This window comes from Myxine glutinosa, chromosome 2, assembly GCF_964187855.1.
Source record: "Myxine glutinosa chromosome 2, kmMyxGlut1.1, whole genome shotgun sequence".
In the NCBI taxonomy this organism is placed as follows: domain Eukaryota; kingdom Metazoa; phylum Chordata; class Myxini; order Myxiniformes; family Myxinidae; genus Myxine; species Myxine glutinosa.
In genome coordinates this window covers 126,090,023-126,111,037 of record NC_136262.1, presented here as the reverse complement: position 1 = coordinate 126,111,037, position 21,015 = coordinate 126,090,023, and the positions used below count along the sequence as shown (strand labels likewise).

General features: G+C 45.2%; 2 protein-coding genes across 6 annotated transcripts in view; both read right to left on the bottom strand.

Moving 5' to 3' along the window:
• Positions 1–848: 848 nt before the first annotated feature.
• The window catches only part of HINT3 (histidine triad nucleotide binding protein 3), a 48,057-nt gene continuing 27,890 nt past the window's right edge, over positions 849–21,015 (bottom strand). For 2 of the 5 annotated variants that reach the window (XR_013622356.1, XR_013622355.1), the window contains exons 3-6: positions 17,794–17,863; positions 17,551–17,677; positions 3,468–3,887; positions 849–3,411 (exon numbers count right to left, since the gene is read on the bottom strand). Coding sequence is in view for 2 of the 5 variants with exons in the window: in XM_068107193.2 (XP_067963294.1) it covers positions 3,807–3,887; positions 17,551–17,677; positions 17,794–17,863 (278 nt within the window). In the remaining 3 variants the exon portion in view is untranslated. Of the gene's footprint in view, positions 3,888–17,550; positions 17,678–17,793; positions 17,864–21,015 lie in introns of all 5 variants that reach the window. The other 3 variants (XM_068107193.2, XM_078771621.1, XR_013622357.1) reach the window with 2 other exon arrangements.
• Positions 18,353–20,828, bottom strand: LOC144890658 (uncharacterized). The gene is made up of 2 exons (XM_078771619.1): positions 19,482–20,828; positions 18,353–19,343 (listed from the first exon to the last, which is right to left on the bottom strand). The coding sequence occupies exons 1-2, from the start codon at positions 20,682–20,684 to the stop codon at positions 18,495–18,497; spliced, it is 2,052 nt and encodes a 683-aa protein (XP_078627745.1). The 5' UTR covers positions 20,685–20,828; the 3' UTR covers positions 18,353–18,494.

Sequence of the window (21,015 nt, the reverse complement as noted above, 5' to 3'; positions counted from 1 at the left end):
ATCAATAATTCACAAGTTAGCTCAGTAACATAATTTTTAACTGAACATGACCTCTGACCTTTGACATATTGACCACATAATCAAATCAGTTCATCTTTGCATCATTATAGATGTTTGGTCAAAATTCCATCAATAAATAATTCACAAGTTAGCTCAGTAACATAATTTTTAACTGAACATGACCTCTGACCTTTGACATATTGACCACATAATCAAATCAGTTCATCTTTGCATCATTATAGATGTTTGGTCAAAATGCCATCAATAATTCACAAGTTAGCTCAGTAACATAATTTTTAACCGAACATGACCTCTGACCTTTGACATATTGACCACATAATCAAATCAGTTCATCTTTGCATCATTATAGATGTTTGGTCAAAATGCCATCAATAATTCCCAAGTTAGCTCAGTGACAATTTTTAACCGAACATGTACTCTGACCTTTGACCTATTGACCACATAATCAAATCAGTTCATCTTTGCATCATAAAATATACTTATACCAAGTTTGTTCAAAATCCCATCACTGGTTCACAAGTTAGCTTCGTAACACAATTTTTTTTTTTAACCAAACGGGACCTCTGACCTTTGACCTCTAAACCCCATAATCTAATCGGTTCATCTTTGCATCATAATATATACTTATACCAAGTTTGTTCAAAATCCCATCACTGGTTCACAAGTTAGCTAGGTAACACAATTTTTTGCCAAACGGGACCTCTGACCTTTGACCTCTAGACCCCATAATCTAATCATTCAAACATGTTTAAGGATGACATCTACCGATGAGGCCACAATCCGTAGATGATCTCAAAACAGCAATAACTGACAAAATGTGTTCAATAGTGATTGCATCATTTCAATTGTATTGTATCAATTATCAATTGCAGTCAAATGTATGAATAATCAATTCAATAATCAAATCAATCAATCAATAATCAATTGCATGAATAATAAACATTTTTTTCCCGTCGAATCCAAGTGTGCCTGTAGTGTGGAGGCCTTCATCCAGAACATGTGCTCTAACCTCAAATAACTTTCCATAGTAATCATTTGTCACATGAAGCAACAGTACCAAATAACGTCATTTTAAATAAAAACTAAAGCGAGTCGATGGCGCACCATCGCAAATCTCCAAGCATCTCACCTAAAGGAAAATTTAAAGATGGCAAAAGGTTACACCAGGAATTACCAATATCAAATTTAGAGTTAAAAATTTTTTCCCCATTTTGACCCCTGTGATCCTGTGATTAGTCTCCACTCCTGGGGCATAAACTGGTTGGAGGTCAAATCCAAGAAATCGTTACACATTTCACATGCCCCCCAATGCTGATTGCATACACGTTTCATTAAAAAATGTTTTAAAATGTTGCTGTAATTGCATTTTTTTGGTATTTGACCTTTGACCCCACACCAGGGGCAGAGCCAAAAATGATACTGCTCTTGCACCTTCATGCCATGTGGTGATTACAACTACCAAGTTTGGTGAATTTCTGCCCAACCGTTTAGGAGATAGCGTGACGGACGGACAGACGGGGCCGATTACAATATCCCCCCGATTTTTTCCAAAGGTGTGGGGATAATAAATAAAGCTTATTAAATTGTATGAGTACCAATTTTTGTGGTCACCTTGTATGACACAAAAATTCAGTCACACTAAAAAAAATGCTTTTCACGAAAATCCAGTGCATGGTTAAAGACCGAATGTGTGCTGTTGCTAAATATTAAACCTGGTTTAGTAAAGTAGAGCTCTTCACTTGGGGTTCACCAATTATAACTTGCAAAATCGAAGGTTTTAAAAGTTTTTTTGGTCGTTTCCGTTTGTTGTTCTGTCTGTTTTTCACTCGCCTTCAAGTTACAATTCTAAGCCAATTGTCATTAAACTTCACCAGGTTGTAGAGGTCGTCACAATTGAGACGCCTATTGATTTTGAGGTCAAAGGTCATCTGGAGGTCGAATTTCTAAAATCGTCATTTTTCATCCGATCGACTTGAAAATTGAACAGCATTTGTATATTTATATTGTCACTATTTATATTGAATTGAATTTTGTATATTTATATTGTAAAATGTATATCGTCACTAAATTGGGAAACAAACTATTTGAGGTCAAAAGGTCAAAGGTCAACTCAAGGTCAAACTTCTAAAATCATCAATTTTCATCTGAAAAATTGTCACTTTTCATCCAATTGGCCTGAGCTTTGATCAATATCGTCAATTTTAATCTTTATGAAATGGACAATTTGATGGATCAATGGCAACCTTTTTGGGGGAGGGAGGGGTGGATTTTGCAAGTATCGTGCTCTGCATGACGTCTTCTGGTTTAAAATTTTCGGTTTCTATGCTGTTCTTTTTTTCTGTTATTCACAATGGCATCTTCAGACTTTTAGTTGGACAGTGACCTGTACCAGAGCTCGAAATTGCTACATCACTTTCAATGATCTTCTGCCTTGTCACGTGAGCTTCCTGGTGTTGGACTTGGAATTCCGGAACATTCAAGTCAGAATCATGGACTTTTCTGTCACTGATTTCTGTGCAAAGCTCAAAAGGCAAGCAGATTACAAAAATATACGCTAGCCCATGCGGATGGCTTCTAGAACTCAGTTGGGCACAGTAGCTAAATATTTACCAACACCGTTAAGGCTGAAGGGAGAAATGCATTCCAATGCCACAATTGCTTGCCTGGTCTCAGTTGATCTAGCATCCAGTGTTACAATTATTGGGCCTTTCTACATGGCACATTGGCACAACAACCATCATTCATTGCAAGTATCCACAACAACGCTGGTAGGTCCTGCCCCTTATGCTTTGGTTTTGGTCACTGCTAATACAATGTCTTACCAGAGTAAGTACAAAGTGCAGTGTTTTGTCTTGTTGTGGGTTAGTTAGATCTCTTCTCTAAGTTTGACAAGGCCATTGTGACATCTTCAGTATATGCAGATGCTTTTTGGACTCTGAAGTGAACAAAACTTTTTGCATCTTTTTAGACCACCATTTGGAAAGGAAGTACAGTACACAGAAATGCTCTGCATTTAAAGCAGGACCAATTCTTAATGCTTGCACACTTTGCTTTATACCATCATTTAAAATAATGCATGCTGCATGTGCTGCTACTGTTGTTAAACGTTTGAAGAGGAAATTATGCTACATGCTATATGCAAATTATGCTACATGCTATATGCAAATTATGCTATGTGCAAATTATGCTATATGCTATATGCAAATTATGCTATATGCTATATGCAAATTATGCTACATGCTATATGCAAATTATGCTACATGCTATATGCAAATTATGCTACATGCTATATGCAAATTATGCTACATGCTATATGCAAATTATGCTACATGCTATATGCAAATTATGCTATAGCTATATGCAAATTATGCTATATGCTATATGCAAATTCTGCTATAGCTATATGCAAATTATGCTAAATGCAAATTATGCTATATGGTATATACAAATTATGCTATATGCTATATGCAAATTATGCTATATGCAAATTATGCTATATGCTATATGCAAATTATGCTATATGCTATATGCAAATTATGCTATATGCTAGATGCAAATTATGCTATATGCTAGATGCAAATTATGCTATATGCTAGATGCAAATTATGCAATATGGTATATGCAAATTATGCTACATGCTATATGCAAATTATGCTATATGCTATATGCAAATTATGCTATATGCAGGCTGTTACTGCCAATACAGATTAATCCATGAAAAACATTGTGTTTGAGCATCAATTCCATGTACAAACAATCACAACCGGTTGCCAAAGTTTCTCAGTTTAAGGCTCTGCAACACCTGTCTGCACTGTGTTGCTCTTGTCCTCTGGCATCTTCTTTAATCTCTGCAGCAGCCAATCAGCCTGCAGCAGGCCAGAGAAAAGATGTCAGTGTCTTTGGCTACAGAAACTGTGTTAAAAATAAAACCTTAAAAATTATCAACTCACGGCTGTTTTGGTCAGTCATAGGTAATATTTTGTTAATGGTATAACATGCATGCCATGAGATTCAAATAAACGTGAGCAATTTCAAAAGCCTCCAGCAGTATGCTTCCTCCTATTGCATTGTAGCTTGTAACGAGCCAATGGCATTTTAAACTACACAATGAAGATATTGGGATGGCAGGATGGCCGAGAAGTAGTTACGCTCACCTGTGAGCCGTCTACCCTGGGTTCAAATCTCGGCCCAACTATAAACTGCCATCCTGGTGTATCGCAGGCAGTCCGAGGCATCAATGTTTGTGCAGTCCCACCGATGGACATTAAACTGGGAGCCCCCTCTACTGGCATTGGTTGGTGGGCGTTTGCAAAGGTATCAGGATTATTATGTACAGGTTATTCTGTATTGGTTACAATCTTTCCCGGGTTTTAGGATGTGGAACCAAATGCTCCCAGTACCAAATATACCTCCCATTATTTTCAAGGATCAAATTTTGAGGTTTTTGATCTTTGAAGATTTTGATCAAATTCAGCCACTGAACCCTGGATAACCTCCAATTGTCTGTGACTGTCCAACTCCAGACTATACAACTTATTGTGAACATGTCACACTTATAATCCCTAAAAGGTATAAGGTGCCCACAAGTCATGAGCATTTCAGAATTTATAGTACTAGGGCATGCCCGTACTATATATATGCCCGTACTATATATCTATCTAAAATTATATCCCCCCCCTCTATTTACATGAAATGGTTTGGTCCATTCGCAACGCCAAAGCGAACGGCGAACGGCTTGCGAGTACAGTGACAATCCCCCCCCTCTATTTACATGAATGGTTTGGTCCATTCGCAACGACCACAGAACCCCCCCCTCTATTTACATGCAATGGTTTGGTCCAAAGCGAACGGCTTCCGGAGTTTGGTAAAGAAATCGCCATCGCGTGCACAAACGCGCAGGAAAGCGAATGAATCGCAAATTCGTTTTTATTAGTTTTAAAACGTAGTTTAACGCCAACATAGTTTGCAAACGTGAAATAAATGAATACGCTCTCAAATGTGCCATCCGAGGCAGAGTGTGTCCGCCACGTTCGGCACACGCGATCGTTCGCTGCTCTCTGATTGGTTGAATCGTTTTTTGGACATAGCTCGGTAAGTAATTGTCCGATTAATATGAAACCTTGAAAAGGCACATCCTCGGGTCCCCAGCAATATACCTGGCAAGTTAAAAGTATATCGGACCCGTGGTTGTCGAGAAACAGCGGTCACAGACAAACGTACAGACAGACAGAGATTACTGGAATTATAGATAGATAACCTGGACTGCTTGCTGTTAGTATTGACCAATGTATCACTTTGCCAAGTTTGGTGCTGAAATCCAAAAGTTGCATTATTTGCAGGAAAAATGGAATTGGAAAAGCATCCCAGTTTCACTTGTCGACTGAACTTGATTCGAAAGATGATTTCAGACAAAATATTAGTTTCGATATTTTCAATTTAAAATTTCATAAAAAAACATTTTCAGACATTTGAGCTTTGTCGATCATCAACTCCAAAGCAACTATTTTAGTGCAGCAGATATGTGAAATATTTTGACAGAATTGTGGGTTTGATGATAAAAGCATGGCATTTGGCACACAGTTACGACATACCCTTAGGAATATTTTTGGATATAGGGACATCGCATATTTGTCCCATGGTAGCTGTGGCGGCCATTTTACAAAATGGCGGCCAAAATTTACTATTTTCGCCCATAAGTTGAATTATAACACACCTCTTGTTGATTCTCCTTCCCGATTGGCTAAAACACTGTCATGTGTGGTTCACTAGTATAGCCTATTGCATAGCCAGTGAAAATTTTACCACTATGGACCGGTCCATAGTGGTAAAATTTGCAATGGTTTTTGTGGTGAAAATGTACCAAAGTTGAACCCAGGTGTGATGCTCACTTAAACCGCTGGGCGGTGTCTATAAGACCTCGGGACGTCTGCGACTCGAGGCCACTCCTGCGACTTTATACAATGACATGTAGAATTGAATGGTACGTACCTACTTATATTCTAGGCTTGCTTGCATTGACTGATATATCCAATCTTTCTCATATGATGCCTTGATCCTGACATATATATTGCATGGTGTATTTTACAGGATGATGTCACGATCTTATTGAGATTAAACCTATCTATGGGACGAGTTGTGGATTTGGTTGATTTTCACAACACTTAATCTCAATAATGATCTTCGGAAATGGCGGGACACGAGTCTGGCGATGGCCGGATGAACGCACATCTCAGACGAGCGTTTCCCGACATTCTCCGCGCTCCTGCGAGGCCCACCTCGGAGAAGAATGACCGGCGGAGGACCCGTCGAGCTAGCTCCAGCTACGGAGCTCCAACTACTCTCGCAGCCGGTCTGCCTCGAAAGGACCGGATGCGATGGGGACCTCGCAAGCCTTTTTCGGGACCGCGTCGTCAAAGCGCGAACTGCTCTCCTGAGGCCCGAACGCCGAAGCAGGCATGACGGACTCCGGCAAGACGCCTGGAGAACGATGCTACTGGGCAACGTCCTGCGGCCGAAACCCCGTCGGAACGACGGACCCGCTTGGAGCCGACGGCCTACCCGACCAACTGATTTGCGTGCCTCGGCCCGAGATGAGATGTCCACATGAGTGTTCACGACTCCCTTTACTGTCATGCCGCGCTCGGAAGCACCTCCACGCGCGAATCGCGCGCGCGGCACCCGTCGCGTGCACTACTCTGTGCCCGACCGATCGCTGCTCGGAAGCACCTCCCCGCGCGAATCGCGCGCGCTGCACCCATCGCGTGCACTACTCTGTGAGGCCTACGATTCCGATCGCTGCTTTAGAATCACCTCCTCCCACGCTGCACCCGTCGCGTGCACTACTCCGTGAGGCCTACGATTCCGATCGCTGCTCGGAATCACCTCCTCCTACGCGAAGCCGCACGCTGCGCCCATCGCGGGCACCACTCTGCGAGGCCGGCGATTCCAATCGCTGCATGTCGGAATCACCTCCTACGCGCGAATCGCGCGCTGCCCCATCGCGGGCACAACCCGACCAATCGCTGCTCGGTGGAATCACCTCCTACGCGCAAATCGCGCACTGCGCCCTTCGCGGGCACCACTCTGCGAGGCCGGCGATTCTGATCGCGGCTCGTCGAAATCCCACCTACATGTGGCTACTCAACGAGGCCGGCGAACTCCGCTGCCCGGAATCGCCTCAATGGAGGCTCGCTTGGCACCATTCGAGGACTCGCCGCAGCACGGATGAGTTTCTAAGGACGTCGAGCGGGACCTTCATAGCCTTTCACGGCACTCGGGCTTATGCTTATGATAGATGATAGATGATCGTATACCATATGTATTCTATATGACTAACTATGTCTAAAACTCCGGACAAAACACGGCCCGAAAGCTAAACAAACGAGATGCTACTTCAGGTCGTGCAGTTTATCGCTGCCAAGCATGCTCGCCCTCTCGACTCGGCGTGCTCGCCCTCTCGACTCGGTGAGCCGCACTGGTTCAACGGGCCGAGCTCGACTTTCGGTTTCCCTCGTACGCGGTGCGCCCTAGATAATACATTTCACTCGTCGGCCGGGTTCGTATTCCGTACACCAATCTCGAGCCCGCTCGAATGCTGCTGCCCAATGGACGCAAGACTATAGATTTCGGTGTGCTACTTTACTCCGTCTGGGGATACCGCTCAGCTGGAACTCGCCGTCAAACCCGCCCGCACGCGCCCGAACCAATTGATGACGTCATCGTTTGCTCTACAGCGCCATTAAACTGCTTCCCGCGCTTGCGTCATCAGAGTACGTCTACCTGAGTTCGTCTACCTGGGTACCTCTACAGATAGCAGAAATACTCAATCTGACCGCCCCTGCCCGAAAGTGCGTGTCATAACGTGGCGGCCTTCGAGGGCGACTAGCCAACATCGAGGACTTATGCCGTTAATCGATAAGGCACGGGGCATTGGGAGTGCACGGTGACCCCCATGAGACGGTAACATTGAGCGTTGCGCCCGACTCCCTCGTCTCCTGAGCAAGCCACGTGGGCACCGGCCCGCCGGATCGCCCTTGACTCTGGGCTTGTTGCTTCTAGGACAGGTCTCTTGGCTCGCCTCCACACTTTTCGAGACTGCGAGACGCCTCGCCCGGCCGCTGCCTGTTTGCGTTCCCTCTGACCCAGACTGTGAAGGTCGCTCGACTTCGGTACGCGGTGCGCGGCTGCTATCTCACAATTCACAACGGGGGGGGGGGGGGGGGATGGATGAGTGAGGGGGTGCGATGATGGTCCATCCATCCGGGCCATTCTCTCGGTATGTCGATCCATCCATCCGGGCCATCCTCTCGGTATATCCTCTCGGTATGTCGATAGGACGGGCCATGGATGGCCAATCCCTCCGGGACGATCCATCCATCCGGGCCATCCTCTCGGTATATCCTCTCGGTATGTCGATAGGACGGGCCATGGATGGCCAATCCCTCCGGGACGTTTTCCATTTCTCGATCTCGACGTTTTCTCAATCCATCCGGGACAATCCCGTTCTCTCGGTAGCCGGTTTAGCCGAACGGGCCATGGATGGACAATCCCGTTCTCTCGGTAGCCGGTTTAGCCGAATGGGCCATGGATGGGCAATCCATCCGGGACGCTCTCTCGGTAGCCGGTAGCCGGTATAGCCGATCTTCTCCGATCCTCTGAGCGCTGTGCTGCAGGTCGGGAGATTCTGCGCGCTTCGCTGGGAAGGCGCATTTCGGTCGTTTTGTGCGTCGTCGTAATCTGCCATGCCGGTCGTTCGGGCAGCCTTCGGCGGGCACTCGTGGCAAACGTTTTGCTTGTAAAACTATTTGCCGGAGCTTGCAATTCGTACGCGCTGCCGTCAGAGGGCGCTCGAGTTTCGTGTTTCGAGAGAGTCTCGTGTTTCAAAAAGGGGACTCCGGGGTATCGAGTAACTCTCGTTATGGCTCTCGTCGGTTCTCTCCCTCGGCAATTCCATGACATGGATCTAACGTGGATCGACCATGTACCCTTGGGAGCCAAGGCAGGTACAGACTTACTGTAATGGACTTACTGTAATGGCCTCCTGTCATGTAATCTTACTTACTGTTACAACTCCTAGGCCGGTACAGACTTACTGTAATTGACTTACACTGTAATGGCCTCCTGTCATGTAATCTTACTTACTGTTACAGCTTACTGTAAAGAGGCTTACTGATTTACACATCTTCCACATCGACACATCTTCCTGTAATGCGTTGCATTGCGACGAATGGACATTCGCTCTTCGACAAGGTACACCTTACATGCAAGGTACACCTTATGTAATGAGTTGCATATCGAAAAGGTACACCTTATCCAGCACATAGGCCTGTGAGACTAGACTATTGTGACCCACAGGCTCATCGTCTGCCAGTATCGGACATGTTTGCTAACCAGGCTATGAGTGCGCCTAGAGAACATCTGCCGTCCCTCCCTTCGCCTGATACACCCCTGCCTGAAGCGGTGAGGGCACTGAGGTGCCCCTCCGACACCTGCCTCCAGCGGCTACTCCGAAGCAGGGGACTCCGGGTTTGGGGATGTCGTACCCGGTAGTTTCCGAACCTGTGCTGGCAGGGTAATTCGCCACACTGACCGCTACGGATGGACCGACTGACCTGTACTACTGATAATGGATTTATTTCGTATAGCGCTTTCCAGGAAGCCCTGAAGACGCTTTGACAGAGTGCAAAACATAACACAATGGCGCAAAGACAAGAATCAATAGGAATATTTCTTTGACACCCCGATAATGATATAATGACTTCCTCTACCCATTAATGCTGACGCACGCTCGCTTCCTGCCTAGTGGCAGCATAGTTCTAACGGCGGGGAGAATGTGGTGAAAATGTACCAAAGTTGAACCCAGGTGTGATGCTCACTTAAACCGCTGGGCGGTGTCTATAAGACCTCGGGACGTCCGCGACTCGAGGCCACTCCTGCGACTTTATACAATGACATGAAGAATTGAATGGTACGTACCTACTTATATTCTAGGCTTGCTTGCATTGACTGATATATCCAATCTTTCTCATATGATGCCTTGATCCTGACATATATATATATATATTGCATGGTGTATTTTACAGGATGATGTCACGATCTTATTGAGATTAAACCTATCTATGGGACGAGTTGTGGATTTGGTTGATTTTCACAACAGTTTTTACAAAGATCGTCTGAGTCTGGCCTCACACACATGGAGAAGATTCCTTCATTATCCTGTTTGCCGGATTCCACATCGAAAAGGCATCATTCAACACTCTGGGCGACCTTCTGGATTGCAGTGGATGGACAGAAGCCCTGGTCCAGGCAGGAGTTGCTACACCTGGAACAGCCGACTCCTTCATCAAAGCCACCCATGTGACGCGCACTCGATGGGCTCACCAGGTCACAGCTAGTGTTTTGTATCTCCTTCGACAGGAGGGTTACACCCAATACTGTGACGGGTTGGATGAGGGACAGGTTCCAATGTCAGTTGAAGACTGGTGTGCTAGCCGAGCTGATACAAGTCCCCAGTTCAAGTTCTGGTCGATTATCCTGCAGCTGGAACTGGAAATCATGATCTACGTGAGATCGCTACGCGAGAGCGACTTCATGCTCTACATCGATGCCTTGACCAAGATTGTACCCTGGTTCTTTGCCCTGGGGCACACAAATTACGCAAGGTGGATTCCAATTCACTTGCGTGACATGGTGGCACTCGAAGACAAGCATCCAGATGTGTTCGCAGAGTTCATGGCTGGGAACTTCTCAGTGAAGAAGACAACACATGCATTCTCTGCTTTGGCCATCGACCAGGCACATGAGCAGAATAACGCATCAGTGAAAGGCGATGGCGGAGCAGTTGGACTGACTGAGAATCCTGCAGCATTGCGGCGCTGGATGGTGTCTGGTCCTGAGATGGCAAGAGTGATTGCTGAGTTCCAAGCCACAGCAGAGACGAGAACAAAGAAGACTGATTCCAGGCACCATGAGCAGACAAAGCAAACACAGCTGGCGTTTGCTTGAGATGTGGTCACTCTCCGGTGTCATGAGAGAGATGGGGAACCCCTTCTGTGATGACAGCAATGATCTCCTGGTACTAGACAGCAGGGACCTGGCAGACCCAGCAGTCATCAACACTGTGCGCCAGATCGAGAAGCTGGGGCAGGAGCAGTACCACACGTATGTCAATGAGCGGCTTGTGAACCAGACGAAGCCCATCACCGACCCAATCAGGAGAAGCAACCTTCCTCTCTTCAGCCGATCTCCAGTCAGAGAGAAATCAGGAACCCAGCTTCAGCTGTCGTCACTCAAGAATGACTGCTCCCTATTCTCCCGGTTGTTCATTGCATCCCAGATGCGTGATGGAGATCTCGACGACTTCTTAGCTCATGAGAACCAGGCCTGTCCCCCTGCCCTGTCACAGATGGGCAAAATGAGACTGGGCAAAAAGTCTGACCTCGTGGGATGCTTAGAAGATATGATCCCTCCACAAGAGAATGTTGCCAGTCCTCATGTTGAAGTCATCATCCTTGATGGAGCAGCTATCGCCAACATGCTGGCACCTGGTGGTGCGAAGACCTTCTCTGACTATGCAACACAGGTTTTCTTGCCGTACATCACATCTCAGCTACAGCATGCAATTAGAGTGGATGTCGTCTGGGATGAATACCTGCCAGACAGTTTGAAGGCCGACACTCGCACAAAGAGAGGTAGAGGCATCCGGAGACGAGTCGAGCCATCTAGTTCCATACCAGGAAACTGGCAGGCCTTCCTACGGATCGACGAGAACAAGGTGGAGCTGTTCTCCTTCCTAGCGACGAGACTAGCTGCTCAAGAGACAGAGAAACAAGTCATCAGCACTCTCCACAAAGACGTGGTCTGTACGCATGCCAGAGACATCGCTGGTCTTGCTCCATGTACACATGAAGAAGCAGATACCAGGATGCTGCTCCACGTGGAAGATGTTGTGAAGCAGGGCTACACCAAGGTGTCGATCCGCACAGTTGACACGGATGTCGTAGTCCTTGCGGTGGCAGCAGCCGAACGCCTCAACATAGATGAGCTGTGGGTTGCCTTCGGTACCGGGAAGAGCTTTAGGTTCTTAGCAGCTCACGAGATGGCCCAGGCATTGGGGCCTGACAAGTGTCGAGGACTACCCTCATTTCATGCCTTCACTGGGTGTGATACCGTGTCAAGCTTTGGAGGCAGGAGCAAAAATACTGCATGGGAGATGTGGAAGGCCTGTGATGAGGTCACTGCGACCTTCTGTGCCTTGGGCGCTACACCAAACCCCTCAATCGTAGATGACAGCCTGGACACCTTGGAGCGTTTCGTCATTCTCCTGTATGATCGCACTAGCAGCCATGAGCATGTCAACGATGCACGTAAGCAGCTCTTCACCCAGAAGGGTCGAGCAATAGATGCTCTCCCGCCAACTCGAGAAGCCCTCAGACAGCACATCAGGAGAACTGCCTACCAAGCTGGCTACTGTTGGGGCCAGATGATGGTTGCTGCTGCAGAGCTCCCATCCCCTAGCGAATGGGGGTGGGTGACGAGTGACACTGGCTGAGACGTCTGCTGGACAACCCTCCCGGAGGCAACGCAAGCATGCCGGCAACTTCTCAGATGCGGCTGCAAGAAGGGATGCAGAGGACAATGCAAGTGTAGGAAGGCTGTACTCCAGTGCACGGCACTATGCCACTGCGGCGGACAGTGTGCTCGGGAGTAGAACTTGCAGTATCATGGACGGCTTAGAGAACACAACCATAACCCCTTTGTATAGGTCAACTGGGGATTGCAGACTCCATCTACTACCATGCTTTAATACCCAATGAGAATATTTCGTTAGCTGATAAGATCCAACTACATAACGTACATGTGTAAATGGGTGGTTGGCATTAATGTAGGTTTGATGCTCGGTTTGCTCACCTAGATCGCCTTTGTCCGCATGGCGGATTGTTATATTTTAATATGATGTAGACATGTACCCACTGACAATGTAAGGGTAAAAGATAAATGTAAGATAATATGTAAGGGTAAACGCACTTCCACAGTGGCAGTGCAGTTTAATGTTAAACCGATCATTTTCAGTGCAAAATACGGACAAAACCCATAAGAAAACCCAAATTTTGCGTAATTGTTGCCTAATAGGCCCAATAAATCGGTTATGTAAGGTGTATGACCTTTAATTGGCATCCCAGGTTATATTTTAAGTGATATTGCATCACTTGCATGCATCTCCAGTTGAAAAACGTGCACAACTCCTACAGATTATGTGTTATGTAATACCCGATCACGGCCATTTTGTAAAATGGCCGCCATTTTGGCCCCAGGAGGAATATGCAATGTCCCTATATCCAAAAATCTTCCTAGTGGTATGTACTAAATGTGAGCCAAATTCTATGCTTTTATCATCAAACCCACAATATTTGCACATATCTGCTGCACTATTTACCTTTTCCAGCTTAGCTAATTACCCTTGCCAGAGGACAGGGTATTGCATTTGAGTCTGTTTGTCTGCACAGAATAAATATGATTTTCTCTGCAACCGTTGGTCCGATTGACAGGAAAATTTCACCATCGGTGCACCTCCTCCTGTATAATGTTTTAATATAATTATGATGTCATAGGTCGTGGTTCGGCAGCCATCTTGGAAAAAACAAAAAACGTTGCACCTCTATCTCTGAAAGCGCTGCATAGAAAAAATTGAGACATGGCTCATTGTAAAGAACTCTCCATGCAGAATAACATTTGTGAATGATGATGTCATAGGTGCCTCCATTATGACGTCACAATTCGACAAGTACAAAACTTCATCCGATCAAGATTAAATTTTTTGAGCGTCATCTAGGGATAAATTGGTGGAGGAAAAAAAATAAATGAAGACGTCATTGGTCACGTGGTTCGGCCGCCATATTTGTTTCAACACAAAAGCTTTAAAAAACTACTAAAAACATCCTGGAGAGGGTCTGAAATCTCTGATTGCTCTTTCTTGTTGCCTGTTGCCATCTTCATTGGAAATGATAAATGCATGTAGGCCTATACTTCTGTATTCTTCTCCATCATGTCATCATTACTTGCAGTTGGTCTTTTATTCAAAATTTGGTCTGGCACACTTCACGTTGTTATTGCACAAGCGATGGAAAAATCCAGTTAACAAACACAGCAAAGCAACATGTACTTCTCGCAAAATAGGATAAGTCAAATAGGTTGGTTATTTATAGCAACAAAAATAAACATCTATGGGAGCTGGGTAGTCCTAGTTGATGTCGTACTGCACTGTCTGATTCGCTAGAGACATCCAATGGGCAGTCGTTATAAGAGCATGCCCACAGCATGTGATGAACAGCAACGTGGAAAAGTTCCATTTTAACTTAGGCACAATTTGAGGATTGGTTTTACAGTTGACAAAGATAAAAATACATGGAACTCAACTTACACTTTTCTTTTTGCAAACATACAAGAGCTACAATTCATTTTTTTCAACCTGTATATAAATTTGGGAGGTAATTTAATTTGATTAGGAGGCAACTTCTAATAGGGCCGGGGGTCTGAAGGCCGCAAAAGCTTCCAGGGATGGAGCCCCATTGGGGAGCTCAGGGGGGCAAAGCTCGCCTGAAGCTCCTGCATTTTGAGCAATTTGAAAGGATAAAAAAAGAACTTTTAGAAGATGTTAATTTGGCTTGAATTTTTTGGATTTAGCACGTTTCACCACCTTGTGGTAAATAAAATGATCAATGCACTGGGTTTTCATTCACAAATGTAAAAAATAATTCTGACATTATATGACCATGATAATAATGTAACGGTCAGCCGGTCCAACCCGGTGAGTCGCTGAGCAACCATATCAATCCCCGGGCTTCAGAGATCCCCCACCAGTTTAGTTAATCCATTTTAAATTCAGGCTGTAACACAACAAAATGTGAAAAAGTCAAGGGGTGTGAATACTTTCTGAAGACACTGCACATTCATGTAAACTGTCGGCTTTTATGGAGAATGTTTTCGAATGTCATCCCCCATCCTTACCCACAAAATTTTCTACCCCATTAACCCCACCTGATGAAACTCTCTTACTTGCAGGTTACTGCGTTTCCTCTTCTGCTTCTTCATTCCTTTGCTCGTGTCCAAATGTGACAACTAAGCATTACCTTTTTCAGGTCAGTTCATTGCCTTTTACCCTCCCGGTCATCCCGCTCTCCGTGTGCTCCCATCTTAGATAAATAAATAAATAAAATAAAAAACTCAACATATACCTAATCAGAAGGCAAACCTGAGATGACTCTTGGACAATGCTCCAGCGAACGTGAGGAAAACTGCCAAAGATTCACACAAATGATTCAATATTGCTTAAGGCTGCAATCAAATGTTAGTAGCAGTTCAGCGGGTAATTGTGCTGGTTTTGTTATTGAAAGTGTGTCCTTGTTTTAGTGGCACGTTGAACCAGAGGTTCATTGTATACATGTGTAGTAATTGCTCCGTTTATGTAGGGGTCTCGTGAAAAAGCAAGCGTGGTGTCAGAGATTGTTAATTTCTCACCCTCCAAAACATCTTCACCACCCCCACCCTTCCACCCCCCAAACAGAGAGCAAACAAAAATGAATTGTTCCAAGTGGAATAGACACTCATCTCCCCACGGAGGGCAGTCGTACTTGGGGTGCAACAACAACAACAACAACAACATGCATTTTAAGGCCATTTTCCCTGCTAGAGCGGGGGTTAGCCTTGCGGTCCCCATGACAATCTTCTCCATTTTGCCCTATTTTCTGCATCTCTCCTTGTTAACCCCTTTGCCCGCCTTTCTTCTTCCACCATCTTTAGCCAAGTCTTTCTCGGTCTTCCCCATCATCTACTTCCTTCTACATTCATTTCCATCACTCTTCTCAACCAGTCACTTTTATCCTTCCTCAACACGTGACCAAACCATCTCAACCTGTTCCTCTTCACAGCATCAATCACAGGCTCTATTCCCATCATCTTTCGCAATTCATCATTTGTCTTCCTCTCTCTCAACGATACTCCGCACATCCACCAAACCATTCGCATTTCCACCCTTTCCAGCCTTCGTTGCTGCTCTACGTTCATTACCCATGTCTCGCTCCCATAAATCATAACGCTTCTCACACATGCAGCATACACCTTTCCCTTCAGCTTCAACGACACTCCCCTCCTAATCAGCACGCCACTCAGTTCCCGAAACTTCTTCCATGCACATCTCACTCTAGCAACCGTTGCCGAGTCTGATCCACCTTCTCCATTCAGCATGTCTCCGAGGTAGCAAAATGTTTTCACACCTTCCAGCTTCATGCCGTCTCCAAGATCCAACTCAACATTTCCTCCATCTGCAGCTCCCCCTGTGCACACCTTACATTTGAATGTAGCTGCCACACTGGTTAATGACCCACTCAGACCACTACATTTTTGATGAACCCACTCGGCGCACATTGTACATTGAATGGAGTTCACTCCGACACCCTTCCTGCACACAGCACAGGGCCACTTCCCAGTTCTATCCACCTCACCACATGCTTTACCACTTGCCATCACCTTCGTCTTTCCTATATTCACCTTCAGACCTTTAGTCTCCATACATTCCTTCCACTTGTTCTTCTTTTCCTTCAGTCCATCCATACTTTCCACAATCAACACCAGATCATCTGCATACAACAACTCCCACGGTAAACCCTCCTTTATGTTCTGAGCCAGCACCTCCATCACAGCTACAAATATTAGTGGACTTAGTACCGACCCCTGATGCACTCCCACGTTCACCTCAAACTCACCACTGTTCCCGTCCTTCGTCCTTACAGCTGTGCGCGCTCTTTTGTACATTGCCATCACTACTCTGATCAACCATTCCTCCACTCCTAACTTCCTCAATGCCCATGTCAATACTTCGCGTGGAACTTGGGGTGCATTGGGTGATTTTCAGTTCATTACCTCCTTCTCAGTCATTGTATGTGATATTCACGAAATTACATTTCAGGTTGATTATCTCAACACCAGGATGTAAATAAAAATGGCTCCATTCGTTTTTGTGCATCGATGTCATGAATCATCATGTGGAGTTTCAAAACGATATATTGAGCTGCCTCGGGGGAGTAGGGCAAAAACAAAAATGTTAATGGACTCTCTGACCGACTGATAGTCATCATTATGGCTTTAAGAGCTTGTCGACTTGGTCATAGATGAGATAATGACATCAGGTTAAAAAAGGCAAATAAATAACACACCCAAATGTTCTTGTCCTGGTCTCCTCCCTCCTCAAACCACAGTGAAATCTCGGCAATAAACTGATCGATTGAACAAATGTGGTGGTAATATGGCAATAAACATGATGGTCCAAAATGGCCTCCTGAGTGTTTCTTTCAATGCGTATCCTCTGTGTATGGCTGGCTTTAGAAGACAGTCCCAACTGGGTGATAAAACATCCTTGTCCATTTTAAATTTACAAAAACAAAATGCAGCTTGGATGATCAAGTCTCTTAACAGGAATGCTATATAGACAAAATAGATAAACTTTACCATCTCACCCTTTCATACAATACTCACCGTAACAAACCAAGGGGTACCGGGCCGATAAGCAAGCCGAGGCAACAGACCCATTTGACTTGCCGGTGCCAGAACGTGCAAGTGCAAGTGATCTATGGAGTTGAATGGTGGCCAATGAAAGCCAAACCTTTTGGGTTGGACATTCAGTACAGCCAAAGGGATGGAAATAGCAATAAGTTGGATGTGAGAAAATAGCAATAAGTATGTGAGAAAGGATGTGCACAACTAAAACGGCAAACGTACCTCACATCATCTCCAAAAGGAATGCTCTTTTGTTCCAGCACCGACCTCCCAATGTGCACCAAACGTTCCACTAATGTAAATCATCCAAAAAAAATGTAACTGTAGTGAGTGATAAAAAGTCATGATCTTCATCTTTGATAACATGTAATGGTGTCATAACAAAGGGGGCAATATTTTAACTTTATTCACAATATGTTAGTAGTCTAGTAGGAAGACTAGGTCCCCCTGCACCCCCCGGAGATATACTTCTAATCAGTGTTTCTAGATTGGAAAAAATGTGTAGAAAATGACTAGCTATGGCCCCAAGCTGAAAAAATGTCCCACATACCATTTTTATGCAAATTACTGCTGCCATTATCAAAAAAACGATTTTTGACATATCTCAGCCAATATTGCAGATAATTGAAAAATGAAGGTGTCTAGACCCATGTTTTGAAGGGCATAGATCATGATAGAACTATTCATAACATGATTACATGTGTCTATGGTATACTAGTATGCTAATTAGTGCTTTATTTACAAAATAATCACAGTTTTACGAAATAATAGACTCATATTAAGGTCCGTCTACACAGACGTTAACACAAAGTTTTATTTTTCTGAATATTACAACTGTCAAAATAGTCCTAGCACTCAATGTGACCACTCTTCTCTTGCTTGTTTTAGATAAACATCATTAGCATTAGTGATTCTACACTGAGTCAGTCATCATCATTTTCATCGAAATCGTCAGAGTCAAACTCTTCTTCTCCTTCCTCTTCCTCCTCCTCTTCGTGCTCTCCTGTGTTCAGAAGATCCACCAGTGAGGTTGGTAGGATGGGACCACTGGACCACATTGGTTTCAACAGTCCTTCATCAGTCCTTATCCATCCTTGCTCCTCATAAGGTTTTGGCTTTTCGATGATAGGTTGATCGGCTCTTTTGTACAATGCTACGCGGTGGTTCACACGCTGGATGTGCGGCTTCAGGGCAGACTGGCATGGAGGAAGGCGAGCCAGATCAACCTTGGACTTGGATGTGAGGGTCTTGTCCTCTCCCACCATTTTTCGTAGCAGCTTGGCACGGACAATGTCCACTGATGACTCGCGACTCTGGCCGTACATCACACAGGTGAATTTTTCTAACTGCCTCTCCACCTCAGGGTTGGCATCCCAGTTGTCACCCAGTTCACCGAATGCCCTGTGAAACCTGGGATTCTTCTCCAGCTTTTTCAAGGGCCCGACTTTTCCCTTCCCTTTGAAGGCACTGGTGCAGTCTTCTCCGCTGAACACATAGTACCCCAGGAGAGTGGCACAGTAGTCCTCTCCCAGGGATTCTGCCAGCTCAGAGACGTTGACAAGTTGGCGATGCTTCCCTGACCCTGTATCCAGGTACACCGTCAGCTTGATGTTGTGGGCATGGTGGAGCAGGATCAGGAGGATGTCTGTGTCCGGTGTTCTGACTACAGCGTTCTTGTATCCGATGGTAGCAGCATGATGGAGGTACAGAACCACCCTGGTATCAGTCTCTTCCTGGTTGCTGTAGATCGTGGGGAGTTCACGTACCTCGACCTGAAACACAAAAAGGCACCGCATTTCAATCACCAGTCACTGCCAGTTTCAGATCTAGACAAACATCACAGGTAATCACCTTTTTTTCAGGAAAAATTACAAATTGAATCGCCATTCACGAAGGGCTTTCAATTTTACCTTGCCATTCGTTGAGGCAAGTTGGTGGGCCTTCCCCTCCACGATCAGCACAGCCATCTCTGTTCTCTCCAGCCTGGTAGCTGCCTCTTGTCCACTCCACACTTTCAGAAGAAGCTGGCACATCTGCTTTTTGTTGTCGTCATTTGCAAGGAACATTTTGAAGTCATATGGCTTCCTGGTTGCTGGTCCAGCCAGAATGATCTTCTCTGAGCTGCCCCGCCTCAGCCTTTCCTGCGCTTTGATTGACTCAGGATGGTTTGAGCTGTGCACAAGCCAGAAAGAAATGACATCACATTTGTCAAGATCAACCTTCGTGAAGTGGATATGCTCCTTGATTGGGTCATTCTGTAGGCGTTTCAGTAGTTTCTCTGACCGATAATTTGAGTTCTCATATCCATTCAGTTTCAGTTCCTCGACATAGAGCAAGCGCAAGGAAGAAAGCTGTAGAACTTTATTCTGCTGGATGACCTGGGTTTGAATGTGTTCCAGTACTGAGTTGAATGCCTTTTCATGGGCGGCTGACATGCAAGCCTGCTCCTTTGGTGCTTCGGCTCTGTGAATCGCACGCTCATAGTTGTAGAATGCTGTGCGGAAAGCTTTAAAACATGACGGATGGTGTTTGGCCTCACATGCAAAGAGGTCTTTGTTTTTCACCTTTCGATGGAGTCGATAGAGACCCATTTTCTCAGCCCGTGTTTCGATTTGCTCCCATGCATTTTCTTTGTTTTTAAAGGATGGGAAGGTTGTAGGCCTCTCAGTATTGCGATGAGCATCTTTGGTCTCAACTTTCTCACAAAATATACACTCTGGCGGGAAGATGGGTTCAGCAGAACCTCCTGGTTTACGAGGAGAGTGATGCCATGATGAGGTTGATGGCCCTGGTTCTGTATCATCTCCCAGACGATGAAAGTGGCGGACAAAGTGCTTATAACACTTGCTGTGATATCCTACTCTTTCTAGGTCATCAGGAAGAGTTGCCGGGATCTGATCACATACTGATTGCATACGACATGGGGAGTCATGCGGTTGGTTGAGACGTCTATCCCGGATCTTTTGAAGCAGTTGCAGTTTTTCTGAAGCAGATCCTTTAATTTTACGGAGGGGCGTGAAATCCCCATGATCAGACATGGATGGTACATGAAGGATGCATGTAGGAGGAGAGCTTTGGGCTGCAGGTTCTACACTCCGTTTTCTTTTGGGCATGCTTGCTGTCGATGTCTACCATCACTGTTAAATGACAAATAAGAAATCACGAATGATGTTAAAAGTGCCTGTGAAAGGAGGCTCTGAGTTTTCAGTGAGGTAACAGAGGTTCTGAGTCATGTTCTACACTAGGGTACTTTTTAGCTGACTAAACCATGTTTAGTGGCATCAAAAGTGCTAATAGCTAAAACATCTAAATTCTTCCACACTAACGTTAGCTATCTAGGCCAATGAAACATTGTGCTAAGTTACTGTAGCTAGCTCAGCTGTCGTGCCTCTTTCTGGTTCAATTCATATACAGAAGTCAACAGATATGTCTCATGTTTGGCAT